Raw genomic sequence first — 27,617 nt, forward strand, 5'->3', positions numbered from 1 at the left:
TGGCAAAGAAAGAATTGCAATCGAAATTACTTTTAGCTCTCGGACGAGAAATTCAATTTGCATTCAGGGCGGCTGAAAATGTGGAAGGCTTACATATATGAGGGGTTGTTGGTTCTGGATGGCTGTCGATGCATCATCACTGCTCAAGTATCTGAATTTCCCCGACTCCTCCGAATTACATATCCTCCTCCTCCTTCTCCTCCATCAATTATGCTACGAATTTCTTTATTACAATTATCTCGTTGCGCTCTTGGGCCTTCACTCCGCATTGTTTCCCCGTTTCCCTGGCATCATCATGGCCCTCATGAGTGGAGGGCCCTTCAGATCTTACTCCTCGTTTTTTATTTTGATGAGCAAGTGATACGGCAGTCCCTGGGAAATTGGTTTTAATTTTGCAACTTGACGTGGCCAGCACTTGTCGAGGCATTGAGTCACAGTCCCCCCTGATTTCCTTCTCCTCCGATGTCAATGTCTCGGTTCTCGTTTTCAGGTGTGTTCGGCTTAATGAATGAAGATTACAGGGCCGTGCGTTGGCTCAGATTTATGCGTAATGATATTCAAACAGGTTATTTATTGACTTAAGCCTTAAGAAGTTGGCTTTGGCTTCGGCTGACTCTATTTGCTTTCCTCGGCAAACAACTGGATAATTAAAGCATCAAATGCAGACAAGCCAGTTCCGAGGGGACATATCGAATAGGGTAATAACGTTACGATTCTTATGGGTGATTAAAAATATTATAGAGAATAAGCGTTTTAAAAAGAATTGGAGGTATTAGTTAATGTATGCGAATGCCCTAGGAACATTTTTATCATTCGGTGATTATTATTTATGCTACAATTTATATATTTTTACTTTAAAAAAAATTTTACTCGTAAAAAATTTGATTCGTAGCATTCCAAAAGATTTATTTTATAGAACTGCCTTTTATAAAAAATTATACTCACAAAAAATTAAATTTGTAACAGAGGAATTGAGAAGAATTTTATAGAATTGCATTTTCATAAAATATTATATTCGATAACAACATAAATTAATAGGGCTCTTTGATTGGATGTTTAAACAAATTCTTTTTTTGTACAGATTGCAATTTTGATCAATTTTAACCCAAAAGATAATATTTTTGCAATGACTTCTTTGAAAATCTTCAACCCTAACCTGCAGTCTATTTTTAGTAGAATATTAGTTCTTATTATATGCAAAACGTTAGTTAAATAAAACTGCAATTAATAATATAATAACAATATAATATGCAATTTAGTTATTTTTACTTTCATTATGGTCTGAATACACCCAGTATCAAGGGGTATTAACAATGACCATCCCGATGGAGAGATAGAACACATAAGCGCCGTCACACTTGAGCAGCACAACCAGAGTTCCAAGACAGATGGACGGACGGAGATCTCAACAGGAGACGAACGACGAGCAGGTGTTCCAACTTATTCATTAAAAACAAAAAGGAAACAGACAGGGACAGGCAGGAACAAATGGAGGAGGTGAGGGGTGACGGAACCTGGGCCAACACCCAATGCCAGTCTCAATCAAAGTCTCAAGCTCACACTGAGATATACATATTAAATTAGGTTGTTTAGTTAAAAAGAAATAATATTTTGAATTGAAACATACATATTATAGCTAAAATAAATAAAACAAAAACTGTAATCAAGGTAATCAATTAAGACAATCTTAAAATAGCTAAAATACTTTTTTAAAATATCTATTAACATGTTACCAGACTTAATTTAGTCACTCGAAGATCTCGTAGCAGATTTTTAATACTGAAAAATAAATAAATTTCTATATATGATATGGACTATGGATAATAAAATAAAATAACAATGACAATAAAACATTTTTTTCATGGGTTCTGAAAAAATTCGTACCCTAATTTATTGAAGTTCATATCCATTCCAATTAAGACAATTTTTTCACAGTGCACTCCTTGTTGGCTCGAAGTTTTTCGCCTCCTTCAGCCGCTGCTTCAGCTGGTTAAGATTGTGGTCGACACGCAATTGCGGCAATTTGAAGTTGGATGCGCTCACTTCGCTCCGCGGGGCCAACGATGCGAGGCAAAAGCCAAGCTAAACGCTTAGAAGCCCCTTGTCGCCCAATTCCCCCTTATATTTCCCAGTCCCCAGGAACACACATCCGCCGCAGTCCATCCTGGCAAGTTTCTTGCGGCAGCGACAACTGGCAACCTGCAACTTGCAACTGGCGAGCAGCAACTTGCATCTACTAACAGCACTGAAAATAAAAATCTTACTGCATAGGTAGAGAAAATTGATGTTGAGATGTCTTTGATAATTGATAATTAAATATACAAATCATATAAGTTACCAGCAATCCTTACACTTCGTTGATTTTCATTAGACTTAATAATATTTATTAATTTTCTTAATCAACTAAAGTAAAACTTGAAATAGCAGATAGTTTCTTATTTTAGAAGAATAATTATAAAATAAATGTATATCTACTTCTTAAGGATCAATTGTTTAAATAAAAAAAAAACATTATTATTTTATTTTTACAATTATAATAATATATTTATTTTTATAATATTGATCTATATTTTATCTTTTCTTTCCGTGTGTCAACTGGCAACTTCCACTGGCTGCATCGACTGAAACCGAAGCCGGTTTCGGGTGTGTTAACTTTCTATGCCCGGTAGCGCTGATTGCCAAGACAACGACAGCCCAATTCATTCAGCGGTCTCGCCTTTCAGCGGCAGCAGCTGCTCGAGGTACTTTAAGCCACTTCCTACCCTTTGTTGCCGCTTTTGTGCTCTTGGCCGACCATGCAAAGCATGGCCAGAATCTCGAATCTCTGCAGGCCATTCCAGTTCGATTTATCACGGGCAAAGTTATGATCGCTTAAGTGCCGCCGTTTAGGGTTCCTGTTTTAGCCTCTTCAATTGCTCCTCATAAATTCATCCCATGACAACACTAATTGCAACTCGCTGCAAGTAATAATGGGTTGGATGTCATTTTTGCTACTTATACTGCAATAAATCCAATTGGCTTATAAAGATCTGGATTTTCTTATCGCTGAATATTTAATATAACCAAAGGCAATGCCATTTCACTGAATTTAAAGGGCACTAAAATGAATTCCTTATATCTTTCTCGACAGAAATCAGGTATCAGCAACTTCTGCAGTAAGGGATATAAACAATTTGATTTAGTACAACTAAGAAATACAAAGCTTATTTACATTTATCATAAATCATCATTGCTGTAGCCTAATACATCAACCGAGCTTATAATTAAATTCACATCAAATAAATGATGATACACTCAAATCCTAATTGTTCTTTCGTTGACACTTTCGGCTACCATCAAAAACATATCGTTGGATAAGCGTATTTGGGAGCCCATAATTGTTGGCAAATTAGGATTATTCATTCAACAAAACCATTTTTGATTGCCATCCATGCTGAGTTTGTAATTCATTATCGATGCTTGGTATGCCGGTCGCATAAAGCCGAAATAAAACCACAAAATAATGTACACAATTATGTATGTGCAGAGTGAAAAGATCGTTTCCATGTTTTGGCTGCGACGGAAGTCTGGCCCCACCGCATAGGAACCAAATATATATACACACCCCCGCAACTCTTTCAAAAAGAGGCCATAAATATTGTTCATTTGTAAATAAATGGCTAACAAAAAAAGAGGAAAAACTACGAATAGTAAAAAGAACAACAACTCACAGAGCATATAAAACATTGTTCATGTTCATTTCCAGTACTTGGTTTTCTATTTCCTAGGCAAACATTCGATGGTGCTCATGTCGCTGCGTGTGTTTCTATTTTTTATTACAGTATCATCTTCCGGTCACTTTGTCAGGCCTCCACTACATTTCTCAAACAGTTACGACGAGACAAGTGGCCCCAGCGCGTGTGCCTAGTTGGGATCGAACTTGAATTATGAAAACCAGAAACGGAGTCCAAGAAGTAATAGAACCACCACCGATAAACGGAAGTTGGATAGACAATGTAGAAGCATGGATGGTTGCCATATAGGGGCTACACTGAAAGTTAATGGTTTAGAATTTAAGAGCTCTTGTCAGCTTGCGTGTTCTATCATGGCGAAATAAATATTGCAGATGATAATTAGATGAGTTATAGCCTGTATAAATTATAAATACACTTTTAACCACATCTTGGTTATTTTTCTCCAAACTAAAGTATTTTGCTGTTTCAATTTATGATATTTTAATGGTAACTAAAAAAAACCCTAAGCCAAAAAGTTTACCCATACATTATAGAATCTATTTAACTACGTAATCTCTTAATATTTTCATAAATCACATACGAAATTCTCTTCTATGAATTTATTAAATTTCTTTGACTAATACTATTATAGAAAGGAATTGCAGTTTGAATAGCTACCCCTTCCTATTTCAAGAAACCCAATACAACTCCCTAACCTCTTACCAGTAAACACCGTTGACCAACATCGCCAACGCCACTTAAAAGCAGTTCGCGCGACTGAACTCAGTTCAGTGGCACTGGAAGTGGAAGTGCCACCGCCCAGAGGAGCCCTCTATGGTTCGGAGTGACCGGCCCCAGAGCCCCCAAGAGACCGTCCCACTAACACCCCACCCAACACCGACTTTCCACACATTTCCCCACCCACCCACACACGCACTCGCCGCAGCGCGTTGCGCTTTGAATATAAATTACACAAATAGTGCACAAGACTTTGATGGCTGCAGCCGACGACATTGAACGCTGCACAGTGGGTCGGGAAAGTAATAAGTAATATAGGAAATATATTAAAACTAAAAAAATGTATGAGTAGAACATAACAATAAATATTATTTAGCCTGTTAATGAGAACTCCAAAACTAAATATGGTTAAATTAACACAACAAAAGTTTTTATGAGCTTCAAAGTAAAAAAAATTATTTTAGGTAAAGTTCGAACAAATAAAATATAAAAAGGCTACAAAAATGATATCATGATATTTCCACAATTTCTTATAAAAGATGAGCCATCCATTTTTTGATACGTAGACTTAAGTTGACTTTTAATAATACTTATGGGCATATATTTTCTTTTGAATATTTGGGGTTCTATCGATATTTTTTTTGATCAGTAATATATTTTGTATTATAATTAAACTAATCTTTTTAAAGGTTATTATACAGTTATTTATCCTTTATTATATTGTACCTATTATTTTTAAAGGTTCTTCCACATTAATTTATCCTAAGAATTTTTTTTTGAGAATTTAATGATCTTGAATATTTTATAATTTAAGAAGTTGGTGCACTTGTGTTTTAGCAATTAAATGCCAGGCCAATCCTAATTTATTTTTTTTAAGTTAAAGAAAATAATGGCTTATTCTGTAGACACTCTGAGGACCACTGTGCTTTTGGGCTGTCAGAAGCGCTGGTCATGTCACCGTTGCCCTTTGATGCTAATGACTCTGCCATCGCCTTAAAACCGGGGAATCGGCTTCGATGGGGGGCTCACAGTGGTAGGAACTTAGCGCGCAATCAAAAACCGTGCAGCAGCAAATTGGCATGCGTGATGTAGATGAATGGAGATGCAGCTTGCCGCTTGCAGCTTGCAACGTGCAGCTTACAGCTTTTCCAGCGGGGAAATGTTTCTGAATGGAGTTTCTGGGCGGGGGCGGAGATATGTGGGACAAGTGATTTCCGCAACGCTTTCTAGATCGGGGCAAGCGGTTGCGTTGATTGATTGATTAATTGACAAAGGAATTGCCGTTAGTTTTCCATTTCCACTCGCATTTGCATTTGCATATCTAATTTATGAATTTACGGGCCCAAGTCTTGTCCGCCCGTACTATATGTAGTTCATTGTGTTAGCTATGCAAATGCCGTACTTCCGCTGCGAGCGTCTGCCCAGCGCAGCTTAATTATTCATTAATTTCAACTTAAATTCCATATTTGCGCCTGCAGCCATTTGTGGCCCAGTTTCGATGGCCTGCAGGGGCACTTGTCCATCCGCAGGCTTTTGTCACCATAAAACTGAAGTGTTGCCCGATTATGAAATAATTATAAGCATTCTGCACGCTATAACCGGTGATTTAGTTGGTGTTTGTGTTTGGGCTCTGAATCGGATTTTCAGTGAGAGTTCAATGTGTCTGCTGTTCGCTTACACTAGTCACAAAACATTTTTGACCAATAAGATAATTAAATTATACTGACTGGAAAAATATAAATACATATGCAAAATCTATAAATGGAATTTTTTAACCTCGAAGATTTTTGAGTATTTTTTATTGCTAGCATATGTTTTTTGGAACTTTATTTCCTGCAAAGTTATTTTTATCTAACTTTATTTTTAGAATTTTAAAGAAATTTCATTTTGTAAAAAATGTATCATCTGTTTAAGGTTTAAAAATGCTTTTATGTAGACTGGTCTAGTTGATCCCGATATGCTATTAATTAGTTTTGTTTAGAGCTTTGCGCATATCGGGCATCTAGTTGCCTTGTGCCATTGTGTTCTAATCCCCATAGAAATGAGCCAATTTTCGGGCCTCACTCTAACCGAAATTTGAACCCAGTGGCATCTACATATGTAAATTCAGAAAATCAGTAAAGTAGGACCCACCTGCATCCTTCAACCGCCTTCACTTTTCGTGGAAAAGCTGCAACATGCCTTGCATATTTAATCCCGGTTACATTGGACCCGATCCGCCCTGCTGCGACCCGGATTGCCTGGAGGAGGGGCACTGCACGGTTCCGGAGTGCGGGGTCTGTCCGGAGTCCCAGCTACCCCGTTGCAATCCCGCCCCGGAGCCAAAAAAGAAGGCGGAGCAGACGGCACCGGAACAGAAGCCCCAGAAGAAGTGAAGAAAGGAGGCGGAGAAGTGAAGAGCTCTAGACAAAAGATCCCTCGTCCTCTGGAGGAGTGTCCAACGCCCACTCAAACCAAAATTTTCCTTTTCCGACATTTGGCTAATATACAATAATTTCTTTGATAAGTGAACTACCGAATGGGTTTAATTAAAACTCACTAATAATTATCTACTACAACCCGTGTACATTTTATTTTTTCTGGGCTGTCATTATTTTTAAAGATTGTATGCATCAGAACGATGTACCTTTTTTATATCATTATTTTAAACTTGTAGACAGGTCAACCTTTGAAAGGAAATAATATAAGCCAATAAATAATTTGTTTACTTTTTTGTTGCCAATTTGGATTATCAGTTGAGTTAGCGCCAGATACTGAAAAATTAAAATCAATTTTTATTTATCTTTTTTAAAGCTGCACATGTGCTTATCCTACTAATAATACCACCACATTTACTAAAAAGTTGAAAACAACATATTTGTATATATTTATGCAAATTATAATTGTATTAGCTATTATTTGACTGAGATGTTTAATAAATACGTTTAGTACTCACTCTTATGTATCTAAAACCACTAAATTGCAATCTGCAACATCGACAAAAATGTGTAAATAATAATTTTAAATCAGTATGCTCGATTCAAGTGTCAACAAAACAGTGGATATATACATCCATTTATTTAGTCCAAATTCAAACACCGAACGTGTCGTTTAGCTAAAATATTTGTTTATATTTTTGCTTTTCTTCTTGAATTCTTTGGTAAGTTGTGTGGTGCTAGAATATGTGAAATAAATTAAAACCAAGGTTTTTCAGACTCTTGTGGAGTGTTCAAAATGGTCTATTTAAGTCGCCCTTGGACCCCTGCCATGAATCCTTTCTACATTGGCCCTTATCCCAGATGCGCTGTTTGTCCGTGTGACTTTGACATTTATAAAGGATACACTCCCGGAGGCTGGCATAGTCAATGTTATCACAGCTATTAATAATGAACCGCTGCTAAAGAGTCAAGCAAGAAGTCAAGAAGAAACAGCATTAATGAATTGAAAAACAACTAAAAATAAAAAAAAATTAAATAAAATAGATTTACACTCCTGACAAAGTGGCCTTTAATGGTGGGATCAATATGTAATTACACTGGTATTAGGTTTTTAATATCAGGTCATGGGATTTTTATTTTAGCAATTTATATCACAATCTTTGTGAAAATAAACGGTTTCCAAATTCAAAATGTTAGATTTACGTTTGTGAATCACGTGGTGTATCATATGCTGGCCCCCAACTGGTGATTATCCTGCATGAGCCCTTCACCTCGGAATCACCTCTATGATCACAGGTCGCATATCTATGTGTCCGGCATGATTATGATAATGATGATCCGTAAAATAGTCTCCAACGCTGGAGGACCATGACGATCAGGAGACGATGGTCAGTTCGGACGATCTCGACGGCCTGTTGGGGCGATTATCGCGGAGCGTTCAGAACCCGGTCCGTTGGACGTATAGTACCATCTCGGCGCTGCCCGACTAGCTGAAGTGAGTAGTCCACGAACTACTTGTCAGCCTGGTCGGACGAAAAATTCGAGATCGATCCTCCTGATCCTCCAGAAGATCCTGCTGCAGCTGCTCCTCCTCCGGCGCCATGGAAACAGTGCACACGGCCATCGGGGTGGCGAGCGTAGTGGCCATGCTTTTGGTGGTTACCCACTCGCTAAAGCAGTTGGGTGGCCGGGTGCTGGAACAAACCCGTGAACCGATCTCCGACCTTGTGACCCGGGGCGGTCCGGTGGCCGATCAGCTGACGGCCGTCGAGGGCGAAACTCCCTTGGTCGAAGGCGATCGCATGGATGGCGCCTGTTCCGTGGTCCAGAGTATTGGAGGCAAGGCATGTGCCTTGGTTGGACCTCTGTTGCCCAAGTTGGGGAGCGATCGCAAGTCCGGCGACTCCACGGCAGAGGAGGAAAAGGCCAAAAATGACTCGGAGCCGGCAGCTGCGAAACGGGAAACACCGCCTGCGGCAGATCCACCGGAAGAGGAGTAAATTCCAGCCAGGAAAGGAAATCAGTAGGCTTTGATATCCAAATTTTTAGTAGTCTCAAGTAGGCCTTGGGCTGAAACTTCACCTTTTTTGTCGGCTTTGTGTGATTCGAAACCAACAGAGCTCATTCACTTTCAACAGCTTCGACTGAACACATCTCACTTGTGAAATAAAAAAAAATATGAAAATTTGAACAAAATTCTAAATTTATAGCCAAGGACTAACTTCAGCATATTTCTTCAGCAGCAAAAAATCAAAGTAAGTTCTGGGTAGCCGTGCACTAAACTCGCAAAAAAATCGAAGAGGTTAAGAAACTCAAAATTCTTATACAAAATCTAGATAAAGAAAAAAATCTCTCTTAATATAAGAACATAAGGCTTTAGTTCATCGGTCGGCAGCGTTACGTTAAGCACACGGTATAGTGCCGCAACACATACAGTGTACAACGGTCGAAGCACGCACATAGATGATCTGCCCGGTCTCAATTAAAACATTTTTCTATTGTTTTGTTCCTTGCAGCTGTGGCATTTGAGCTCTAGCTGCATATTCTAGAAGTGGTTCGCGGGTCTCCTCAGGCAAATCCAAAACTTTCAAGATGGTTCTGATGCTCTGCTGCAGTTTCGATCCCTTCTATGTGGGACCCTGCCCACCCGGCTGCCTGGCTCCTCTGATGGGAGGAACTCCATACTGTGGTTGTGGTCCCTGTGGTGGCTGCAGTCCCTGCTGTGGTTGTGGTCCCTGTGGTGGTTGCAGCTCGTGTCCTTGCGGCTGGTAAGCTGCTTATCGAGAAAGGAAGCTAAGATAATGGTCTCTGATCACAGGTGAGTTAGGGAAACATTTACAATTAAATACAATATTTAAATCTTAATATTATATCCTTATCACAGATCCGATAGTGAGCGGTAACAAGCCAGAGATCAAGCTTCTACGCATCGCCGACTGCTGAAGAGATATGTTGCTGTTTGAAATCCATTCCTTGGCGGGGGCTTGAACACCCAAGCTCTCCTAAATTTTATGAATTCTTCGGTTTTTGCTGTTCAGAAATAAAATGGACTAATATAAAAATTTACTTAAAAGGTTTTCTTCAAGGGGGAACTGCATAAATCGCCTGCGAAGGATTTCAAGCCGCATGAATAAACAATTTAAATTAATTATACCGCTAGTTATTTTAGGGAAAATATTTAAAATCGGATAACCCCCGGCTTCGGCGAACAAACAAGGTGGCGGGTGGATTATGACAATGTAAACAGCGGTGGCCAGCCTCCAGTCATTCGGTGTTGAGCCTGCAAAAGGACCTAACGCCCATAAGGATGCACATGTTGTCCTAGGTAAGGGACTTGCCTAGAACAGCTGTTTAACCACGAGTATTACTGCGCAGAAGCGCTTCGAACTCGAACTCGAACCAAAACATAGAATGTGGAGCATTGTGCCAGGTCAAAGATTTTTGGGGACTGTGCCGCCCGCTTCTCCTATGCCATCTGAAAATGAAACTGAAACCGATTCCGATGCTTCCTGATGCTATGTTTTGTTTAGGCTAAGCGCGATTTATAGCGCCGTGTCTGAGGTCTGAGGCATCTCTGTGTGCGTTATGCTTCCTTGAGGTTTTCCGAGGAGTGTGATTCCCATTTCTCGGCATGAGTGTGTGTTGGCCATTTCACTCTCATTTTGGCATCGCTTGCGTTGTTTTTCCCGCGGAATTTATTGCGGTAGGTCGGAATTTTCATTGCTTTGCCACGGTCCCTCCTCCCGAAAGGACCTTCCTTTTTCTGGGTTTCCCCGGGCTTCCTGCCAGTATGAGTGTATGGCTGTTTGCCATGTTTTATGGCCAAAGTTGGCTGCCTTCTTATATTTGACTTTTAGTTTTTGAGCTGAAACTTTCCGACTGCATTGTCGTTTTCCCCATGAGGATGTTGCACTTCGGATAAGTTTCTTTTTTTACGTAGTGTTATGATGGAGCAACAGTTTCTCCAGGTGCTACTCTAAAGTTTATGCATTTAGCAGCAGAAAATACACTTCTGATTGCAGTTTTCAGAGCTGCCAAGTGCTATATTTTAGCACTGCTTTCACTAATTAATTATGTTTATACTATGTTATGTTTTATACTACTATACAACCAGCTTAGGAATCACAAATTCAAATATATTATTAGTGGTAATATTTGGTATGAATATTTTTATTACATACACTCAGTTTCTGTTAAGGAACTTATGAAGCTTTTCTGCCTAGTCATAGGCTTACATGTAAACTCGATGATATTCAGGTGAGTTAATACCGCACATCGGGCACTTTGACGTAGCTCTAATGACACGCAGAAAGCAGCGCCTGCAGAAAATATGGCCACATGTGGTGGACACCGGTGCGTTACGACGCACATCTTCCAGGCACACGGGACAGTTGTAGGGCTCGGTGGTGGAGCTCGAGGCCTCTGCGGCACCAGATTTGGCCCGTTTGTTCGGCGGACCGCCTCCAGAATTCTTGCTTTTCGGAATTCGTCCACAACCTCCACGTATTCCCGTGGATGTCGAGGGTTCGTTGGAGTCCGGACTGCTCGAAATTCGTCCACAACCTCCACGTATTCCCGTGGATGTCGAGGGTTCGTTGGAGTCCGGACTGCTCGGGATTCGTCCACAACCTCCACGTATTCCCGTGGATGTCGAGGGTTCGTTGGAGTCCGGACTGCTCGATCTTGAGCTTGAGGAAACCGTTGGAAACAAGACTATAATGCGACTTGGGCGGAACGACGGATCCGATTCGGTGCTGCTCGACGAAGAATCGCCGCTGGACAACGAATCACTGCTCGAAGAAGAAGAGCTCGTTGAAGAATCCATTTTTAGATTCCAGCGCACGCAGCGTTTTGGTTTATCTCCCATTTGAGAATGCTTCTGCCTTAAAGAGTGTTAGTTTTGTCTAAGGTTATTGCATTTTAACTTACAATGGTTGCACGGGTTTCTAAAAAGAAATGGACCTTTATTTTCGGGGTTCAGGAAACAGCTGTCAAGACAAAAGTGACATACGCGTGTTTGTCGAGCATTCTTAAAAGCTGGTATATAATTACCATACGGCCACACTGTCAGCACTCCAATAAGGGATGTCCCCATATTACGTAATTATGTGTCAGCCAAAAGGTTACTGTTCTGAAACAAATACATTTAACGTTTAAAAAATAACTACATGGGTGGGAAAAGCAAGATAAATATGTCAAAATTATGATTACCTAAGGGGGTGTATACAATTTTGATTGCGTTTTTGGAACCTCCCTCAAGTAGGTAATCATTTTTTAAAAGACAAAAAGAATTTGTTTCACAACAGTAACCTTTTGCCTGACTTCAAGTATTTACGTAATATTTGGAGAGCCCCCTAACATATTTGTGTAACATGACTAAGTTTTTAAAAGTTCAGTACAAACATTTTTTTATTTATAACAAATTTTTGGAATATCAAAAATGTCTTGTTAAAAATTCGGATTTTAGATTATTTTGAGTCAAGTCAATGCGTACTATTTACAATTCAAAATATCGGGGATTGTTATTTTGAAACGCATTCTGGTCTTAGACAGCATGAAAAGTAATAAGTTTATTAAGATTATGGAGAACACATTTTTCATGTTTTTCACACCAGAAGTGCTATCAAAAAGTGTTTGGTGATCTGTTCCATGGACGTAATGAACTGAACAGCATCTATACATGATTCAAATGTATTGGGAATATGGGCCAGACAAAAATATTCGGTTATTAAGACAAATAGTTTGGAAAGACTTCGAAAAAGTAATTTTTTTAAGAGTACAGAGAAATATTCTACAATATTCAAATGGTTGGGAATATTGACCAGACAAAAATATTCGGTTATTAAGACGAATAGTTTAAAGATACTTCGAAAAAGTAATTTTTTTAAGAGTAGAGAGATATATTATATTGTGTATATATGGGTCGAGGCTGGAAAGGGTTTTTAGAGTTGATTTCTCCCAAATGAGACTATTTGAGTTTATATGTTAGAGCCCAAAAAAGTCGTTTAAATTCGACCATTGGATGTGCCAAATATCATTGGCGTCTTATAATTTTGATAAGATTGTGAATGGATTAAAAATTGAAAATTCTTTTTGGACCTTAATGGAAGGATCAAGGACCAAGGGGTAATTTTTAAATACTCTCAAAACTTTTCTCTATCTATTTGTATTAAAATATTTTTCTGTATTGTATCGTTATAAATTTGACAACAGTTAAACAAAAAAATGTGTTTGTGGCTTATTTTCGACGGTAAACATTATAGTAAAGTTATATTGTTAAACTCCAAGAAACCCATAATGTGTTTTGTAATACAACAAAAAAGGTTTGTTTAAACGTTAAAATTATGAACTAGCCTGTAACGAATCAAATTCAAAGATCGGAAGTACGGACTCAGAAACATAGAATCGCCGAAGTACTTGCAACATGTTGCAAGTGCCACTCGGATTGCTTCGAGCCGTTGGAAGCTCGAGCCGCGTTCTCGACTTCGGATTTAACTTTCAGCGCGCTTTCGGCCGACTTCAGTATTCGTTTGCTTTGCTTTTCGGAAAGTACGGTTTGCTGTTCGATTTTGTTTAACCCGCCCCAGTGTTTTTAACGTACTTCATCCGTTGGATTGCCGCAGTTAAGCTGGCAGATAAGCTCGGAACTTGGCCACAAATCAGGACCAAATCCCGGGTCCCTAACTCAACCTAATTGAATTCGGGCAAGTTAATTGGCAGCCAAAGTGTTGCCCTCGTAATGATGCTGCCATTCATCTGGCATTTAACTTAATTCCGTTTCGCTGATCGCATAGCTGTGCAAAAGCCTGTAATATTTGATTAGTGCGCGTTACCCAAAAAAATAAAACAGAAGCCGGGAAAATCAACAGAAAGTACGGTTCATTTGCTAAATACACGGGGACCATTCCAATTTTCCCACTCAATTTTAGTGTTTGTGGATTGTGTGTGTGTGTGTGTGTGTGTGCCCAGTGAGTGAGAGTGTGTGGAGAATTTCATTTATTGGCAGCCAGCAACTGATTTGAATATTCACTCACACACACACCCGCCAGGATCTCCGTTGCCAAAATACTAGACCAGATTGTGGCTTCTCCTGTAAGCCAGTGTGTTGGTGTGAGGGCTGCATGATTTATAGGTCCTGCAGCAGGCGTGATGTAAAGTGACAATTTTTGGTAATTTTCGATTTACATGCCGTTGCGCATTGGGTAAGTTTGACACTGGATCCCTGCATTTTATTTACAATGTTTAGATTACATTTCCTGGAATTAAATTCATTCGAAAATTTTTTGTTTCGGAATTGTGGAAAATTAGGTAAAGCCAGCACTTGATTTTACCAAAGCAAAAGCAAGAATTTGTAAAATACTACTATAATTTAAGGCGTACAATTAAGAGGTAATGCTTCCCAACGAGTATTAAATTAACAATTTGTTATTATAATAATATAGGTCACACATTTTGTCGATTGTGCGATAAAAATATCAGTTAGCGTATAGCGAAATATGGTCGGACTTAATTTATATAATTGGCTTAAAAAACTAATCTTTATTCTTTAAAATTTATCATGATGACAAGCTTACTTTTACTAAATTACAAATTAATTAAAAATTGGTATAGTTCTCTAAAATTAACCATGATGACAAGCATTGTTTTACTTACCGCATACTATTAAAAATGCCATCAACTGATTTCAAAAATGAATAGCTTTTATAAATTGTGTCAATGGATTTGTGTTTATCCCAAGAAAACTGTTATTTATTTTCCCTTTTCAAGGCGCAAGATACTTTTTACCACATGAGTAGTAGCCTCTCAGTTGCGATTAATTTACACCTGCTCGAATGACTTGACAATCAGAAACCGCAGACTGAACACTACCTCGGACTCGCGACAATATCAGTTCGCTTTTACTTCCGCTCTTAGATGGTTTCCACTTAAAGTGGTTTCCTCGAAAAAAGTAATTCGCCTACAAGCTAAAAATAAGTAAAATAAATAAATGGTAAATTGCCGTCTTAGAATCGATTTCCAATTTCCTTCGTCTCGAACATAAATTAGCTTCCATAAATATAGCGACATTAGGAAAATTTTATTGGTCTCGGACGGCCGAGGATGATATTAATGGTTGCCATTAATATTTAATCTTCGACAACAGGTTTGCCTAGTGATAGGACCGAAAAGTATTTAAAAAATAAAACCATCCATCCAGATCTTGGGGCAGATGGCGAATTGAAAACTCTTACCAAACTACACCTGTGTCTTAGAATTTTTAATAAAATCTCCCGAAGATGTGGTGAACTCAACAAAGCCATTCGTCATGCTCAAGTAACTTGGGTTTTCGACTTTTGGGTTATTTTGCCCATTCACATATTTTTTGCTGGTCAGCCAACCAGTTTGGCAACATAATTATGCATCCAGGCATGCAGCTGGGAACACCGACGGTCGCCAAAAGGGTTGAAAGAACCCTTTCTTCCTTCAATGTGTGTAGGAACATTTAAATTTGGGTCGCTTGCGGCCGAAACAAATTGTAATTAAAATATGAAATTTCCATGCAGCCATACAAAATTTCACTTTTCATCTTAATCATAATAATCGCAAAAAAATTTCATTTATATGAAACAAAGCCGAACTCATTTTCACTTTCGCGACAGCCTTGATGGGTTAAAGAGTCCTGGCCGTTGGAAATTATCGTCATCAGCCGCAGGATTCCAAAACCACCATCATTATCGTCTGCTGGTCTGCTTTGCATAATTTCATCCATAAACTCTCGTTTTTTGTGCGCATAATCCGCAGCTTTGATGACAGCGAAATAGCAAAAAAGTGCAAAATAATAAGGAGTGTGGGCGAAAAGGTGTCATATACGTATACCACACACTCCAACGAGTGGGTTTTGCTAAATGTTCGAAAAATGAAGCGTTGAAAAGTTGGTCGCGTTACGCATACGCCGTGTTGTGCGCCAAGTGGGTGGGGGATTACGCCAGGACGCTCATATAGTTAATGACATGCAGCTGGTGTGTTACTTGTGGTTTCTGCCTGACGCCTTTAAGACCCTCAGTGAATTTCCCCCTCCTGGCCTTGCTGACAAACTTATGAATTTTAAGGTGATTTCCATGTCGCAGGACCAAGTTCACGAAACTTTGGCATGGTTATCCTTCAGGAATTCGGGGCAGAAAGGGCCCTTCGCATCGGGGACTTGTCAGCAAAGGGTTGATCGCATCATAAATCAAACGAACTGCTAGCCCGGTTCGCAATCAAAATCATTCTGCGGTCTCCAGCATTTGGTCCTTCGAAAATGGTAATTAATCATCGAAAGTAATTGGTTTTCTGTTTTGATTTGACATTTGAAAAATTGCAGCTGTGACAATTCAATCCCAGTTCCGTTTATTTGCCCACTTTGCTGGTTTTCCAGTGCACAATGATGCAAAACAAACGCAAAAGTTTATTTTCCTTATTTTTTTGCCAAAGTAAAACGGTGACCTATGCAAATGTATGAATGCAAATTGAATATAAACGAATGCATAAATGCGGCTTAAAAAATATTGGCCCGCAATATTGGCGAACAATGGGATTAACTTGACAAAAAGGTCGAGAGTGTCCTTGAAGTTTATATTTATAGCACGGATATTGATTGGCTAAAATTGCAGTAACTCCGGCTTTAATGGAATTATGTTGCTAAATTAACGAGTACAAATTGAATACATTTCGGTTGTGCTTTCTGAAATTGGTTTATGAGTTCAGACGTTTATTAAACTTTTGAAACAAACCAAATAAACTCAAAAATTAAACGAAGACGCAAATAAAGTTGGTGAGGAACAGCCGAGATGGCGGCACTTAAAACTTCTCAAATGCAAATAACACCCAGGCGAGTTTCTTGACAATAAAAAATTATTAAAAAAGCGTTAAAGTCTTTAAAGGGAATTATGCCCCACAGAAGCAGACATAAACTCAACTTTGTGCTTCTTTTTCGGGTGGCACTTCAAAAGGAATAAAACGAAGGCACAGAAATATCCTCACAAAAAACACACACAAATTCTCAGTCTTCGGTGACTTTATTTTGTTTGCCAAGTCTGAAAGTGGCTCTCGTGGTCCGTATTTGTGTTTTGTTTCAGCTTTTTTTGTGATGAGAGCCCCACTGCTAACTCAATAACACAATTTATGATATATTTTTCAAGTGGCGTCGTCGAGAACAGAAGCATCGCATAACGAGTGTGTTTGCTTTCAAATTGAAGTTTATTTTTGGAGTTTACGATTGGGGAAGAAAAGAGTTGATGATTGAAATGCGTTTAATAACAGAAGAACCAAGGGTATTAGTTATATTAAAAAAGGAAAAAATCAATTAAGACTACTTAACAAGAAAGAAAAAAGGTTGAATTTTCTTAATATGTTTTAAGTTTTTGGTTTAATGATTAAGACTATTTCTTTATTTTTTTAAATTAAATTATTATTTGCCGAATTTACTTTTAAAATTTTATTTTACCCAGGATATTTCGTATTCGTTGCTTCTCGAGCTCACAATATTTATTCTGTTTACAACGTGCTTCTTATATTTTACTTCCCAATTAAATACCACTTTGCCCATCATGAATGCGCATTTTTGCGCTGCTGCACATAAATATTTATGCGGGACTTAATCAAAGGGAAAAACATTGGAGGCTTAAGCCAGAAATCGTCCTTTCAGGCCCTTTACTCTTTTCATTTCGTCTGTTCTATTTGCGCCAGATCAACTCATTTCTGTTTATTTAAACATTAAATGTGCTTACATTTGATTAGCAGCCCAAGCTTAATTCCATATCAATGTGCCTCGTCAGATCTGTTTGTTCCAAAGCCATATAAAATTTATGGGTTTTCCATGCCTTTAATTTGTTTGCATTTTTATTTTACTTTTTTGTATGGCTTGTGTAATTTTCCCTTTTTGGTTTTGAGCTCATTACAATTTCTTTCGGGTTATGGTAGGCATCTTTTATGTGGGCAGTCGCATTAAAATGCATGAAATGCGCAATTAAAAGCGAGGACAAAGTCTCTTTGTAGGTGGCAACGGGATACAATTTCTTTTTAATTAAATATGTGAGGGCATTTCATATTTAAGCACATATCGATGCTTAATTAAAAGCACTTTGTGTGTTCGGCCCATTACGCAAAAAAGGGTTTTATCACTCGACGAAAAAAGTGGGTGCTTGTGATTTTCGTTGTATACATTTGTAAAGTAAACAGTTTGAAGGGCAAACTGCTACTGGGATTTCTGCTGTTCGGGCTTTTTCCCGCGGCTCATCGGTGACAAGTGGCACTGAACCGTTGTCAGCTCGTTGTCCAAATGACAAATGGGTGCATTTGCCTTTTGTCAGGCGGCATCGCCATCGATATGGCAGCGAAGTCGCGTCGCCCGGCAATAAAAATAAACTGTTCCAGAAGGGAATTCGAAAACAAATCGCCTTTCACCCCGCTCCTTGGAACTCTGGCCACACACCACGATGAGCAGCCGAGTGTAAAAGTATGCGAATAACTTGGCATATTTATTTATATTCCGCGACCCGCCAAAGATTGTCAACATGGATCAATGCGATGCCAACTTTCAACTGGCTTTGTCATCGGGCTGTAACCCGGGGTTATGTAACCGCTGCCAAATAAACATAAAACACAATGTATTGTAGCTTAAAGTATCATATTTCCCCCTCATATTCATAATATTATCGGGATTATAGCTGGAAATGTGTTTCAGAAACAACAAGGCGACAAATCAGGCCCTGACAAATTCTGTTTCCAGTTCATTTGGCCCCCGTTCGCCGGCAATAAGGTTAAATGGTTCAGGAACATAACAATTGCAGAAATGATTGAGCCATTAAAGTGGGTGTAGATGGGTAAACGACAAAGGTTAGGCTAAACATCCTTTGAACTTCACCGTCTGCATATCTAACGTCGCAAAAAATGGTAGTTTGTAGGGTATTGTAGTCCCTGTGATAGTCCCCATTTTATTGCCATGAAAACTATTGGTTTTCAATCTCTTTGAAACAAAAATGTTTCTATCTGTTTTTATTTATTTGTATTAGCCAATGCAGCTTATTGAAAAATGTTTAATTGCACTTGTATTGACCAAAGACCATGAATTCAATAAAGTTCCACTTGCGGAAAATATATTTACATTTCCTATTTTCTATGTGAAAAAATAAGTTAAAAATGTATAGGTAATATAATTTACATGAAAACGTTTAATATGAACCGTTTTTTGTTACTGCATCGACATTGGTCTTTATTAAAAAACGACTAAGTTTAAAATAAATATTTAACCTAATAAAAAATTCAATATTGGCATGCCCCCAACTTAAACACTAATTGGTATTTAAAAATTGATATTATAAATCTATTATATATTTTTTTCTCTGTAAGCCCTGTGGGTTGAAAACCCTTCTTACTTGTTTGTCACTTCCACATGCTGTTTGCAGTTTCAGTGAATCCGTGTTTTATCAGCTGCCCCCAACGTTATATAACTAAAAAAATCTTTTGCTGAATTCTCGCTTGGGGTCAGTTATTTTTGGGGTGCGGCAAGTTAATTACACTGCCAAGTGTTCGCACATAAAGCGATACCCCAAAAGAAACCCCCTCCGGCATCGCCCCTATATCAAGTATACGCAGAGTATTCCCCGCCGGAAAAAGGAAAAGCCAGTCGTGCTGCACTAATTGCTTGACAACATTTGGCCACACACGAGACACACAATAAAATTAAAACAACTGAAAGGGAGCACTGCAAAACGGACAACAGAAATATTATAGAACTCAATTTGCTAATTGCTATCAAAATAATGAAGTCTGCTGTCTGTCGGGGGTCTCTGCTGATTGCAGCCATCAAGTATCATTCGAGTAATTTGAAGTGCACTTGGCGACCGGTTCTTCTGCTCGTTTTGGTTCCACTAGGGGATGCCCCGTAGAGAGATGAGGCATCTTTACGATTTTATAGACCAGTAAAGTGATCATAAATGCTTTTTTTATAATTCTTCAAGGCGGAAAATTAATAAATTCAAGTTTTTTATTAGTGTACATTTTATTATTCGAGCAGCTTTACTATATAAATCGATTTAAGATTAAAGATAAGTTACTTTAAAGATGCTATAATGATGATGACCTAAATTTCTCATCCATAAACGGAATAACATAGTACTAATAAATAATACAATATATTTTAACATAATATAATATTCTTTAAAATGTAATATATGACATCACTAACGGTAACGTTTTGCAGCTATAAAATTGGGGGAAAAACAAAAGAATGAAAAAGAGAGCATGGAGGCAAAGTTTGTTGCTCACGAGTCAAACAAATAAAAGTTCAGCTTCAGTTCAGTGGAAAGTTCAACTCATACCATACCATACCCATCCCATTCTATCCCATCCCCAGAATTCTTGAGGTGTTTTCCCAGAACTTTGTTCCCTGCATGTGCTATTCCACTGTGCTCCCTTTCCGCAGACGAAACTTTTCAGTTATCCTTGCTTATTCTTCGTCCATTTATGTCTTGTTAGTAGTTTTATATGCTCTGTTTTATATTTACTTATTTTTTGCCTCGCAACTTTTCTAAACTGCTTGCTAACTAAGCTTTATTTTGTTTGGCGAGCATCTCAGTGGGAGGAAGCCTTTAAGCGCCCAAACAGCCAAGCGGTTAACCCGTTCCTGATTAATTTCCAGTACTCAACAGAACTGGGCTTTGTTTGCGGAAGTTCTCACTGGCAGTGAAGGATATGTTTCAGCACGTGTTTGAGAACGTGATGGGTGGTGGGAGCCAGTGTGGCAGGAAAAATAATTAACTTGGCATAAATACATTGTGCTTGGGTTTGTGGTAAACTTTGGAAAATAGATTATATTCCTTCTTGAAAGTATAAGAAATTGCAGTCATTTAACATCAGCGGATTGTAACGAAGAAATGAATATACAGTCGTACTAGTGTGTTAAAGAATAAGGTAATTCTCAAAGTGAAGGCAAAATAAATAAGATAATTTTTAATTTCATAAATAGTAACCTATAAAGTAAATTACAACCAGTTTTTTTATTTCGTTGATAGATCTTAAAAGTTAATTAAGAAATTAAATTTTTATTTTACATGCATAGCCAAGTTGATCGCTTTTTCCCAGCTATAAAAATGACTTTACTGCTGTGCATTAAAAGCGAAAACTTTTTTTACCAGGAGTGGAATCTACGTCTGCGTTTGTAAATTTAAATTAAATGAGCATTTCTCTCCCGCATGAACTTCTCCTAGGCGAGGTCCTCGTAAAAAATGTGCCCCTCGAAAATCACATGTAAATTGAATGTCAGCCAGTTGCTGCCTCCTGCTAATTTGATCTAAATTCACGCGCTCATTTACTTAAAATATGCGTAATGACAATTTGATTAGGGTAATTTGATGTTGATCTTCAGTGGCGCGATGCCAAATCCACGACATCGTCAGAAAGCCAACAAGGATTTCGAGGACAACGCTGCAGAGTGTCGTGTAATCATTTTGGGGGCAATTTGGTGATGGTTGTGAGCCGTTTATGTTAAATTAATATTCGGCAACAACGGCAGCCAGGCCGCGCTAGGCAAATTGCGGCAATAAATTAGATGCTGACTGGAATTAAAATGAAAATGTTTCCTTTGGCTCGTTTCAGCCGCAGGAAGTTAACGAAAAGTTGTCTCCAACTTATGAACAATTTCCTCGGTGCCCATTCCGCATTTTGGGTTCCGAAAAGTTACACGTTTAATGCGAAAACTCTTTCCGTACTTTGAATAATTGCACGTTTTTCGTGGTCTATTCGGTGGCCAAAAATTTAACGGCCGTAAATGTCCTGCGGCTGGCGGGGCCTACGTGTCCTGGCATCTTAAGAAGTCAGCCCCAAATCAGTTTGCCAGTTGGCCCACGAACAATATCGTCTGGGTGCCTAATTTTCATTAAGACATTTTTCACCCACTAACCATCCAGCAAGTTATTCAATTTCAGTTTCAGTAAAGTTGGCAGGGATTTTTCATGTCCTTAATTTGGTTCAGTAAATATTACATGCAGTGGGCTGAAAAGGAGAAAAAGGTACAACAAAAACCAGGATATCGAATTGTGATATTACCTGGTAAAATAAAAAAAAATATATATTCATGTCTTTGCTATCTTTAAGAATACAAAGCACGTTATCAAAGAAGAAAAGATTTATTTTCTCAACTAGGAAGTTTTTAAAAAATAAAGTTTTTAGGAACTAAGAGCTAAACTAAGTCTTCCTTACTGTTGAGTCCGGTAAAAATCACACTTTGGCTGCCATGAAACCCCACAAAAAAGAAATTCACAAAGGACATACAGCAGCCAGCGCAAACAAAAACGGAAAACAGAGTTTTCCAGCTCAGACGAAAACTCAAGTAACACAATACATTTTCTAAAATACACACACACACTCTGGCAGAAGTACTTGATGTGTGTGTTTGAGTGCGCATTGTTACAAATGGCGAACTGGAAATACAATTTGAGGCAAGTGTAGCAAAAATATTGTGGTAAATACTTTAAATTTAATGTAAGTGTTGGCCAGAGAAAACGAGAGAAAAAGAGAGGTGGTCGGAAAATGAAGAGGAAAAGCATCTTTTCGCCCAGAAGTGTTTGGGCAATATTTTCATAATTAATGGCACGTGCATTGAGTGGCCGAGTCCATCAAGGATGTAATTACAATTTGAGGTGTAACGTGCCAACAATGCGGTCGGCACAATTAAATATAAATAAAGGTTGGTCGGTGGGGATGTGTGGAGACCGAGACCCCATTGCGGTCATCGAACAGTGGGTTTTTGCACCAATGAGCTATTTCTTTGCTGCGGTTTGCCATGGAGATTAGGCCCACAATGATGGGAAATTGCCCAATAAATATTTGTGTTTTACCCAGATAAGACTTACATTTTAAGCGATTTAAAATTGAAAGGATAAAACTTTAAACTTTTTAAATTAAATAATGAAAGCTTTAAGGGAAACTGGTAATGTTGCAAACTTGTACCACTTAGAAGATAAACATTAATAAATTCCTCTTAGGAAATATCCAAAAATGAAAGTTTTACGTTACTGCTCTTCAGATGCATTATTAATTTGCCATTAACATTTTTCTTCCAAGTACTTGCCGCTCCTAATTTCGCCAGAGCTTTCAGCAATTACAATACAGAATTATGAAAATTTCATAATTTGCTTAAATGGCCAGCAGCATTATGAGGGGGAGCCCCCGAACCCAGGACGCAAGAATTCCTCCCACGAACCACCAAAAATACAAAAAAAAAAGAAGCGAGGAACAACAATGTTCGGGGCAACCGCAAGGACGAAAAGGACGAAGAGCCTGCCGTCGCTTATCTATGGGCATAAGTTATGAAGGCTGGGGCCAGAAGCTTCTCGGCGTTAAAACGTGTTCAGTGTCACGTCGGACAAGGATCCTTTTCCCCGACCATCTTCTACCGGGCTTAAAGCCAGATTGGGAGTATTTAAAATGGCAAAATAAAATGTTAACGGGCCAAAGGGAATACATTAACACATATTCACAATTAAGGACATCATGCGGAGTGCGCAGAAACGAAGCTCCCCAATGCACTTACGGGCAACGGACTGACTGACAGCCAGATAGACAGTCAAAGGCAGATTCGTTATCAGAGTCCCTGGATCCAATTCCAACTCCAAGCAAGGCCATACAAAATTAAACAAGAGCGGAGGGAAATCGCATGTTCCTTAATGCAGACTCGAAGAACTGACCGCAAATATCGGGCCCCATCTCGATACAACACTGGAAAAAAGTGTTGGAAAGGGATTTTGCATTCCTTCCAAAATGAACTGGAAATTCTCATGAAAATTATTAATTCTGTTTTCCCGTTTGTATTAAACGTTAAAAATATATGGTTTCCGAACTTAATTGCTATTTTTTTGGAACCTTAAGAGATATCAGTGACAATTATAAAAAAATATTTTAGTAGATATTCGAAAGCATTTCAATCTTATAAAACGTTTCATTGGAATTTATATGATTAATATAAGGTTTAACTTAGACTCACAATTTATTTTCTTTTTTTAATTTTAAAAAATTTAAACAACACTTTCCAACACTTATTTCCCCGTGCACTCTTGAAGGCGATGAGGCGTGCATGAGGGCATCTGCCCAACAACGAGTCTGCCCAACTGGACCACAAAACCTTTATGGCTGCCCACACACACACACACACTGGCATACCGGAGTGTGCGGGTGCAATATGTATACCTGGGTGCGTTGGTGTGTGAGTACTTGGGGGTCTCAAGTGCAGCAGGGACATACTTGGCAAGCCCTCGCAGAATCCTGGCTTAAGCTAAAACCTCACAGCAGTCTGCCTCGTAACTTCTGCCTGCCCCTTTACGCATTGTTAATTTTTTATGGGCCAAACGAAAATTTTCACTCAAGATTTATGAGGCAGCCGACAAAGTTCTCGAGTGCAGAGCTCCAAAACCAGGAAAATGTAACTGAGGCATACTAAGGGTACATAATGCGAATTGGGCACTGCAGCGGTCTAGACCAAAAAATATCAGGAAGCTTAGTATAAGTCTAATAAGGAATAAAGCTTAAAGTAAACATAATATGTTTCTAATTCTTATAAATTAAATACATTTAAATTTATTTTTACATCGTTGATTAATTTAAGTACTTTATTTATCTCTCTTGGGTGCTAAACAGACTAAAATAGATGCCATTTTAATTTTTTAATTACTGGTGTGCCAAATATTTGCAAAACCTAAATCATTTTGCGACATTTTCGGCCTTGAGCCCTTGGCATGGCATCAAAAATGTATTTTTTTTATACATTTTTGGCCGCGTTGTTTGCCTTCCTTTGGGGACCGCACTCACCACGAGTGCTAAATTTCCAAGGAACCCGAAAAAGTGGGAAAACAGAATTTCCCAGGCACCGAATTCAATTAATGCCGAAAATCGTTGGCACTGTGGAGACCGAAAAATCAAAGATTGCGATATATTTGATGTGGGGACCACACGTCGGGTTGGTTTTGCTACTCCTTCGAGCTACGTATAATATCGATTAGCCGACCCGTTGACCACAAAAGTTTGTTTACCGTTATCGGCAGACGAACTTTGGTACAATATTTATATGGTGAAAATCGCATCGGAGGCATTCGTTTCAGTTAGTTAGCACTTTCTAATACATTTCTGACCCAGATAACCGAACACTTTTTGGCCCGCATCCGTTACTTTTGTTGGCAAGCAGAAATGCCAGCAAAAATCTGCATAGAATGACAAAAATATTGAATTAAATTTACGTAAAACGAATTGTGGCCTGTGGACTGGGCTTGAATTTTTGCCAGAGTTGAAATATGCAATCAATTTCTGTTCGAGGCTTCAGCTGTCTGGCTTGCCGGGTAGTCCATAAAACGCATCGATCGAAGAGCCCTCGCTAAATATTAACACCTTGGAACTTTATGCTGTGGAAAATTGAATTTACAGCACCGCCAGGCGAGTTTGATAGATTGCCCGGGGATGTGGAGGTGCGCAAGGCTAACAATTCCCCATCGCCGGGCATCTGTCGGACCTTTTCAATTACTAATTTTAATTAGCCCTGCCGCGGGCCAAGTCAGACTGTAATGGCCACGACCTGATCAAATCGATGTCCAAAATTCACAATATCTCTGGGTTTCAATGTTCAGAGTTATTCATTCACTCTGGCGTTGGCTTTTAGGTCGATTATTTGTTTGCGGAAATTGAACGCCGAATTTCAGCGCAACTTCTATTGGGGTCACAAAAGTAAACAAGCAAACAAACTGGCAAATTGTGGAAGTCATTTGTAATAGATACCACATATCGAAATCGAATTTTATTGCAAGTCATTGATTAGCATTTGATTTGCATATTTGCTAGGCGGTCCATTAAATTCAAAAGTTTAATTAAACGTCAAATATATTGTAAGCCACATAGATATGGATATTACCTTTTGGCTGGCATTCAATTTTAATAATACATTTAATCGTAAATGGCTTTTAAACTTTTCTTTAGGAAAAGTACAAAACGTAAAAGGAATAAATATCCTTGGATATTGTTATTTCTAAAAGCTGATTGGTTTTATTTACCGAAACCTCCATTCCGAACAAATCGATTGCTCATTTTGGCTAATAATGCATATGATGTTCTTGGTAAACTCATTCGGTTTTGTTTGTTTTTTCAAGTCGACAACATATTTGCACAAGCTGGAAAATCCATTTCAATTTCAGACCATTAGTGTCGCCGATTGAAAGTGCCGGGTGAGAGGCAAAAAAGTTTTGTTTTCACGCTTCGGCATTAAAAGAAAACAGTTGGGCCAACAATAACCGAGAAAAAATCGCCAAAGTTTGCAGTTTTGTCTGCAGTGCCCCCATTTCCCCTTCCCCCTTCGATTTTTTTCAGTTTTTCTCCGTTTTTTTTAACTTTGACTGCTTTTCTTTCTTTGTTTGTTTGTTTGTCGGCGAAAAAATTAAAGGAAAATAGCAGCTAATGAAATAGAAATAAGCGAGCGTTGACTCCGAAAATCGGAATGCGGCAACATATGGGAGCTCTTTTCATGACATTGTGGCTGGGGCAAATATTCTTCATCGATTGCGAGTGAAACTTTGGTTGCACAAACTTTTCAACTGCTTGACAATTGGTCACAAAAGTGTTCGAAATGCAAGAGTATATATATTTTTTTAATAAAAACGATGCCTTCAATTTGCTGGAATAATCCCTGTAGTGGTGCCATATTTGCAGAAACTTTCTGTGGGAACGTCCCTTTGGGCGTTTGGCTCTTAAGATCTTAAATAAAATCTCTAATCCCACTAAAAACTTTTGCCCACATAAGTATGCAGTAGTTTTTGACTTTTGCATTTCGTCCCAAAAACCACAAGTCGCCCCTTATTCGTCCTTCGTCCTTGTACGCACTGTTATTTAATTAAATTAAAAATATCTCTTTCCGGGCTTCGTGTTTGCCAAAAAGTTTTCGTTGCTCGGTGAAAAAATATGACTAACGATGTGCAGCAGTGCCACGCCCCCTTTCAGGACAGACATGCCCCCACTTCTAAGTCCCCTAAGCCAACTAAGGGGAGTCCTGGACATCGGGGCCAGGCGGTATCGGGGGTATCCACGTGGCATCGCCGGCTTTTGTTGTTGCCACTGCTGCCCCGGAGTGGGTCATGTGGGTCAAGTGGTTGCCTGGTCAAGTGGAGGCCAGTGGGTGGAGTGGTCTCCGTTGTCCTGGCACGGGTTAAGTGGCTTTTAATGAAAGTTAGCATCCGCTTTAATGCAGCTTGTTGTCGGGGGAGTCGTGCTGCCGAGACCGGAACTCAAATCATCGAGCACTTTCACCCAGACGAAATTAAAAGCCATCGGCTTAGGCAGCTCGCTGTAAAATTGAAGGGAATTAGCCGGTTTTTCAAGGCCCCATCAACGGTTTTAACTTTGTGGGGCTTCCCTTGCCACCCTTTTGTTTATCTTAAATTTATTATATTCAATTTGTGATCAAAGGGAAGGTCGCCCCCTTTGCATTGCACTTTTTTTTTTTAATATAAATATTATTTCAGCTCTTTTGTTTACTTTGTAACCTTCGTTTTCCTTTCTTTTTTTTTTGGGGCCGTGAGCTTTCTCTTTGGCTTTGCGTACTTTTTGCGGCACTTTTTTACTTCATTTCCTGACCCCCGTGCTTCCTGATCGGAATTCTGTATTTCCGGTACGTCCATTACGAATTTTAAATGCAATTCTGCTTTGTTGTGGCCCCGTGACTTTTGTTCTGTATTTATTTTGGCAACCGGGGCACTAA

General features: G+C 38.8%; 6 protein-coding genes across 7 annotated transcripts in view; 5 read left to right on the top strand and 1 right to left on the bottom strand.

Moving 5' to 3' along the window:
* The first annotated feature begins 6,472 nt into the window (after positions 1-6,472).
* LOC119547986 lies at positions 6,473-7,003 on the top strand. Its single transcript, XM_037855041.1, has one exon. The coding sequence runs from the start codon at positions 6,629-6,631 to the stop codon at positions 6,824-6,826; it is 198 nt and encodes a 65-aa protein (XP_037710969.1). The 5' UTR covers positions 6,473-6,628; the 3' UTR covers positions 6,827-7,003.
* A 461-nt stretch (positions 7,004-7,464) lies between these two features.
* LOC119548178 lies at positions 7,465-7,926 on the top strand. The gene is made up of 2 exons (XM_037855293.1): positions 7,465-7,590; positions 7,645-7,926. The coding sequence occupies exon 2, from the start codon at positions 7,665-7,667 to the stop codon at positions 7,812-7,814; it is 150 nt and encodes a 49-aa protein (XP_037711221.1). The 5' UTR covers positions 7,465-7,590; positions 7,645-7,664; the 3' UTR covers positions 7,815-7,926.
* Positions 7,927-8,349: 423 nt separating this feature from the next.
* On the top strand, positions 8,350-8,922 carry LOC119547409. The gene has a single exon (XM_037854258.1). It carries the CDS (start codon positions 8,470-8,472, stop codon positions 8,866-8,868), a length of 399 nt encoding a protein of 132 aa, XP_037710186.1. The 5' UTR covers positions 8,350-8,469; the 3' UTR covers positions 8,869-8,922.
* A 59-nt stretch (positions 8,923-8,981) lies between these two features.
* On the top strand, positions 8,982-9,934 carry LOC119547410 (male-specific sperm protein Mst84Da). The gene is made up of 3 exons (XM_037854259.1): positions 8,982-9,123; positions 9,385-9,686; positions 9,753-9,934. Exon 2 carries the CDS (start codon positions 9,461-9,463, stop codon positions 9,638-9,640), a length of 180 nt encoding a protein of 59 aa, XP_037710187.1. The 5' UTR covers positions 8,982-9,123; positions 9,385-9,460; the 3' UTR covers positions 9,641-9,686; positions 9,753-9,934.
* Positions 9,935-11,057: 1,123 nt separating this feature from the next.
* Positions 11,058-11,964, bottom strand: LOC119547804 (putative protein TPRXL). 2 transcript variants are annotated; one of them, XM_037854819.1, is made up of 3 exons: positions 11,921-11,964; positions 11,798-11,856; positions 11,058-11,751 (listed from the first exon to the last, which is right to left on the bottom strand). In XM_037854819.1, the coding sequence occupies exon 3, from the start codon at positions 11,733-11,735 to the stop codon at positions 11,100-11,102; it is 636 nt and encodes a 211-aa protein (XP_037710747.1). In that variant the 5' UTR covers positions 11,736-11,751; positions 11,798-11,856; positions 11,921-11,964; the 3' UTR covers positions 11,058-11,099. The 2 variants fall into 2 exon arrangements, with proteins under 2 accessions (XP_037710747.1, XP_037710748.1); XM_037854820.1 differs by lacking the exon at positions 11,921-11,964 and having other exon boundaries at positions 11,058-11,747; positions 11,798-11,884.
* A 1,448-nt stretch (positions 11,965-13,412) lies between these two features.
* LOC119547956 (insulin-like growth factor-binding protein complex acid labile subunit) overlaps positions 13,413-27,617 on the top strand; it is a 56,476-nt gene continuing 42,271 nt past the window's right edge. Inside the window, exon 1 of the mRNA XM_037855006.1 lies at positions 13,413-14,070. The gene's annotated coding sequence lies outside the window, so the exon portion shown is untranslated. The remainder of the gene's footprint in view (positions 14,071-27,617) is intronic.

This window comes from Drosophila subpulchrella, chromosome 2L (genome assembly GCF_014743375.2).
Source record: "Drosophila subpulchrella strain 33 F10 #4 breed RU33 chromosome 2L, RU_Dsub_v1.1 Primary Assembly, whole genome shotgun sequence".
Taxonomy (NCBI): Eukaryota; Metazoa; Arthropoda; class Insecta; order Diptera; family Drosophilidae; genus Drosophila; species Drosophila subpulchrella.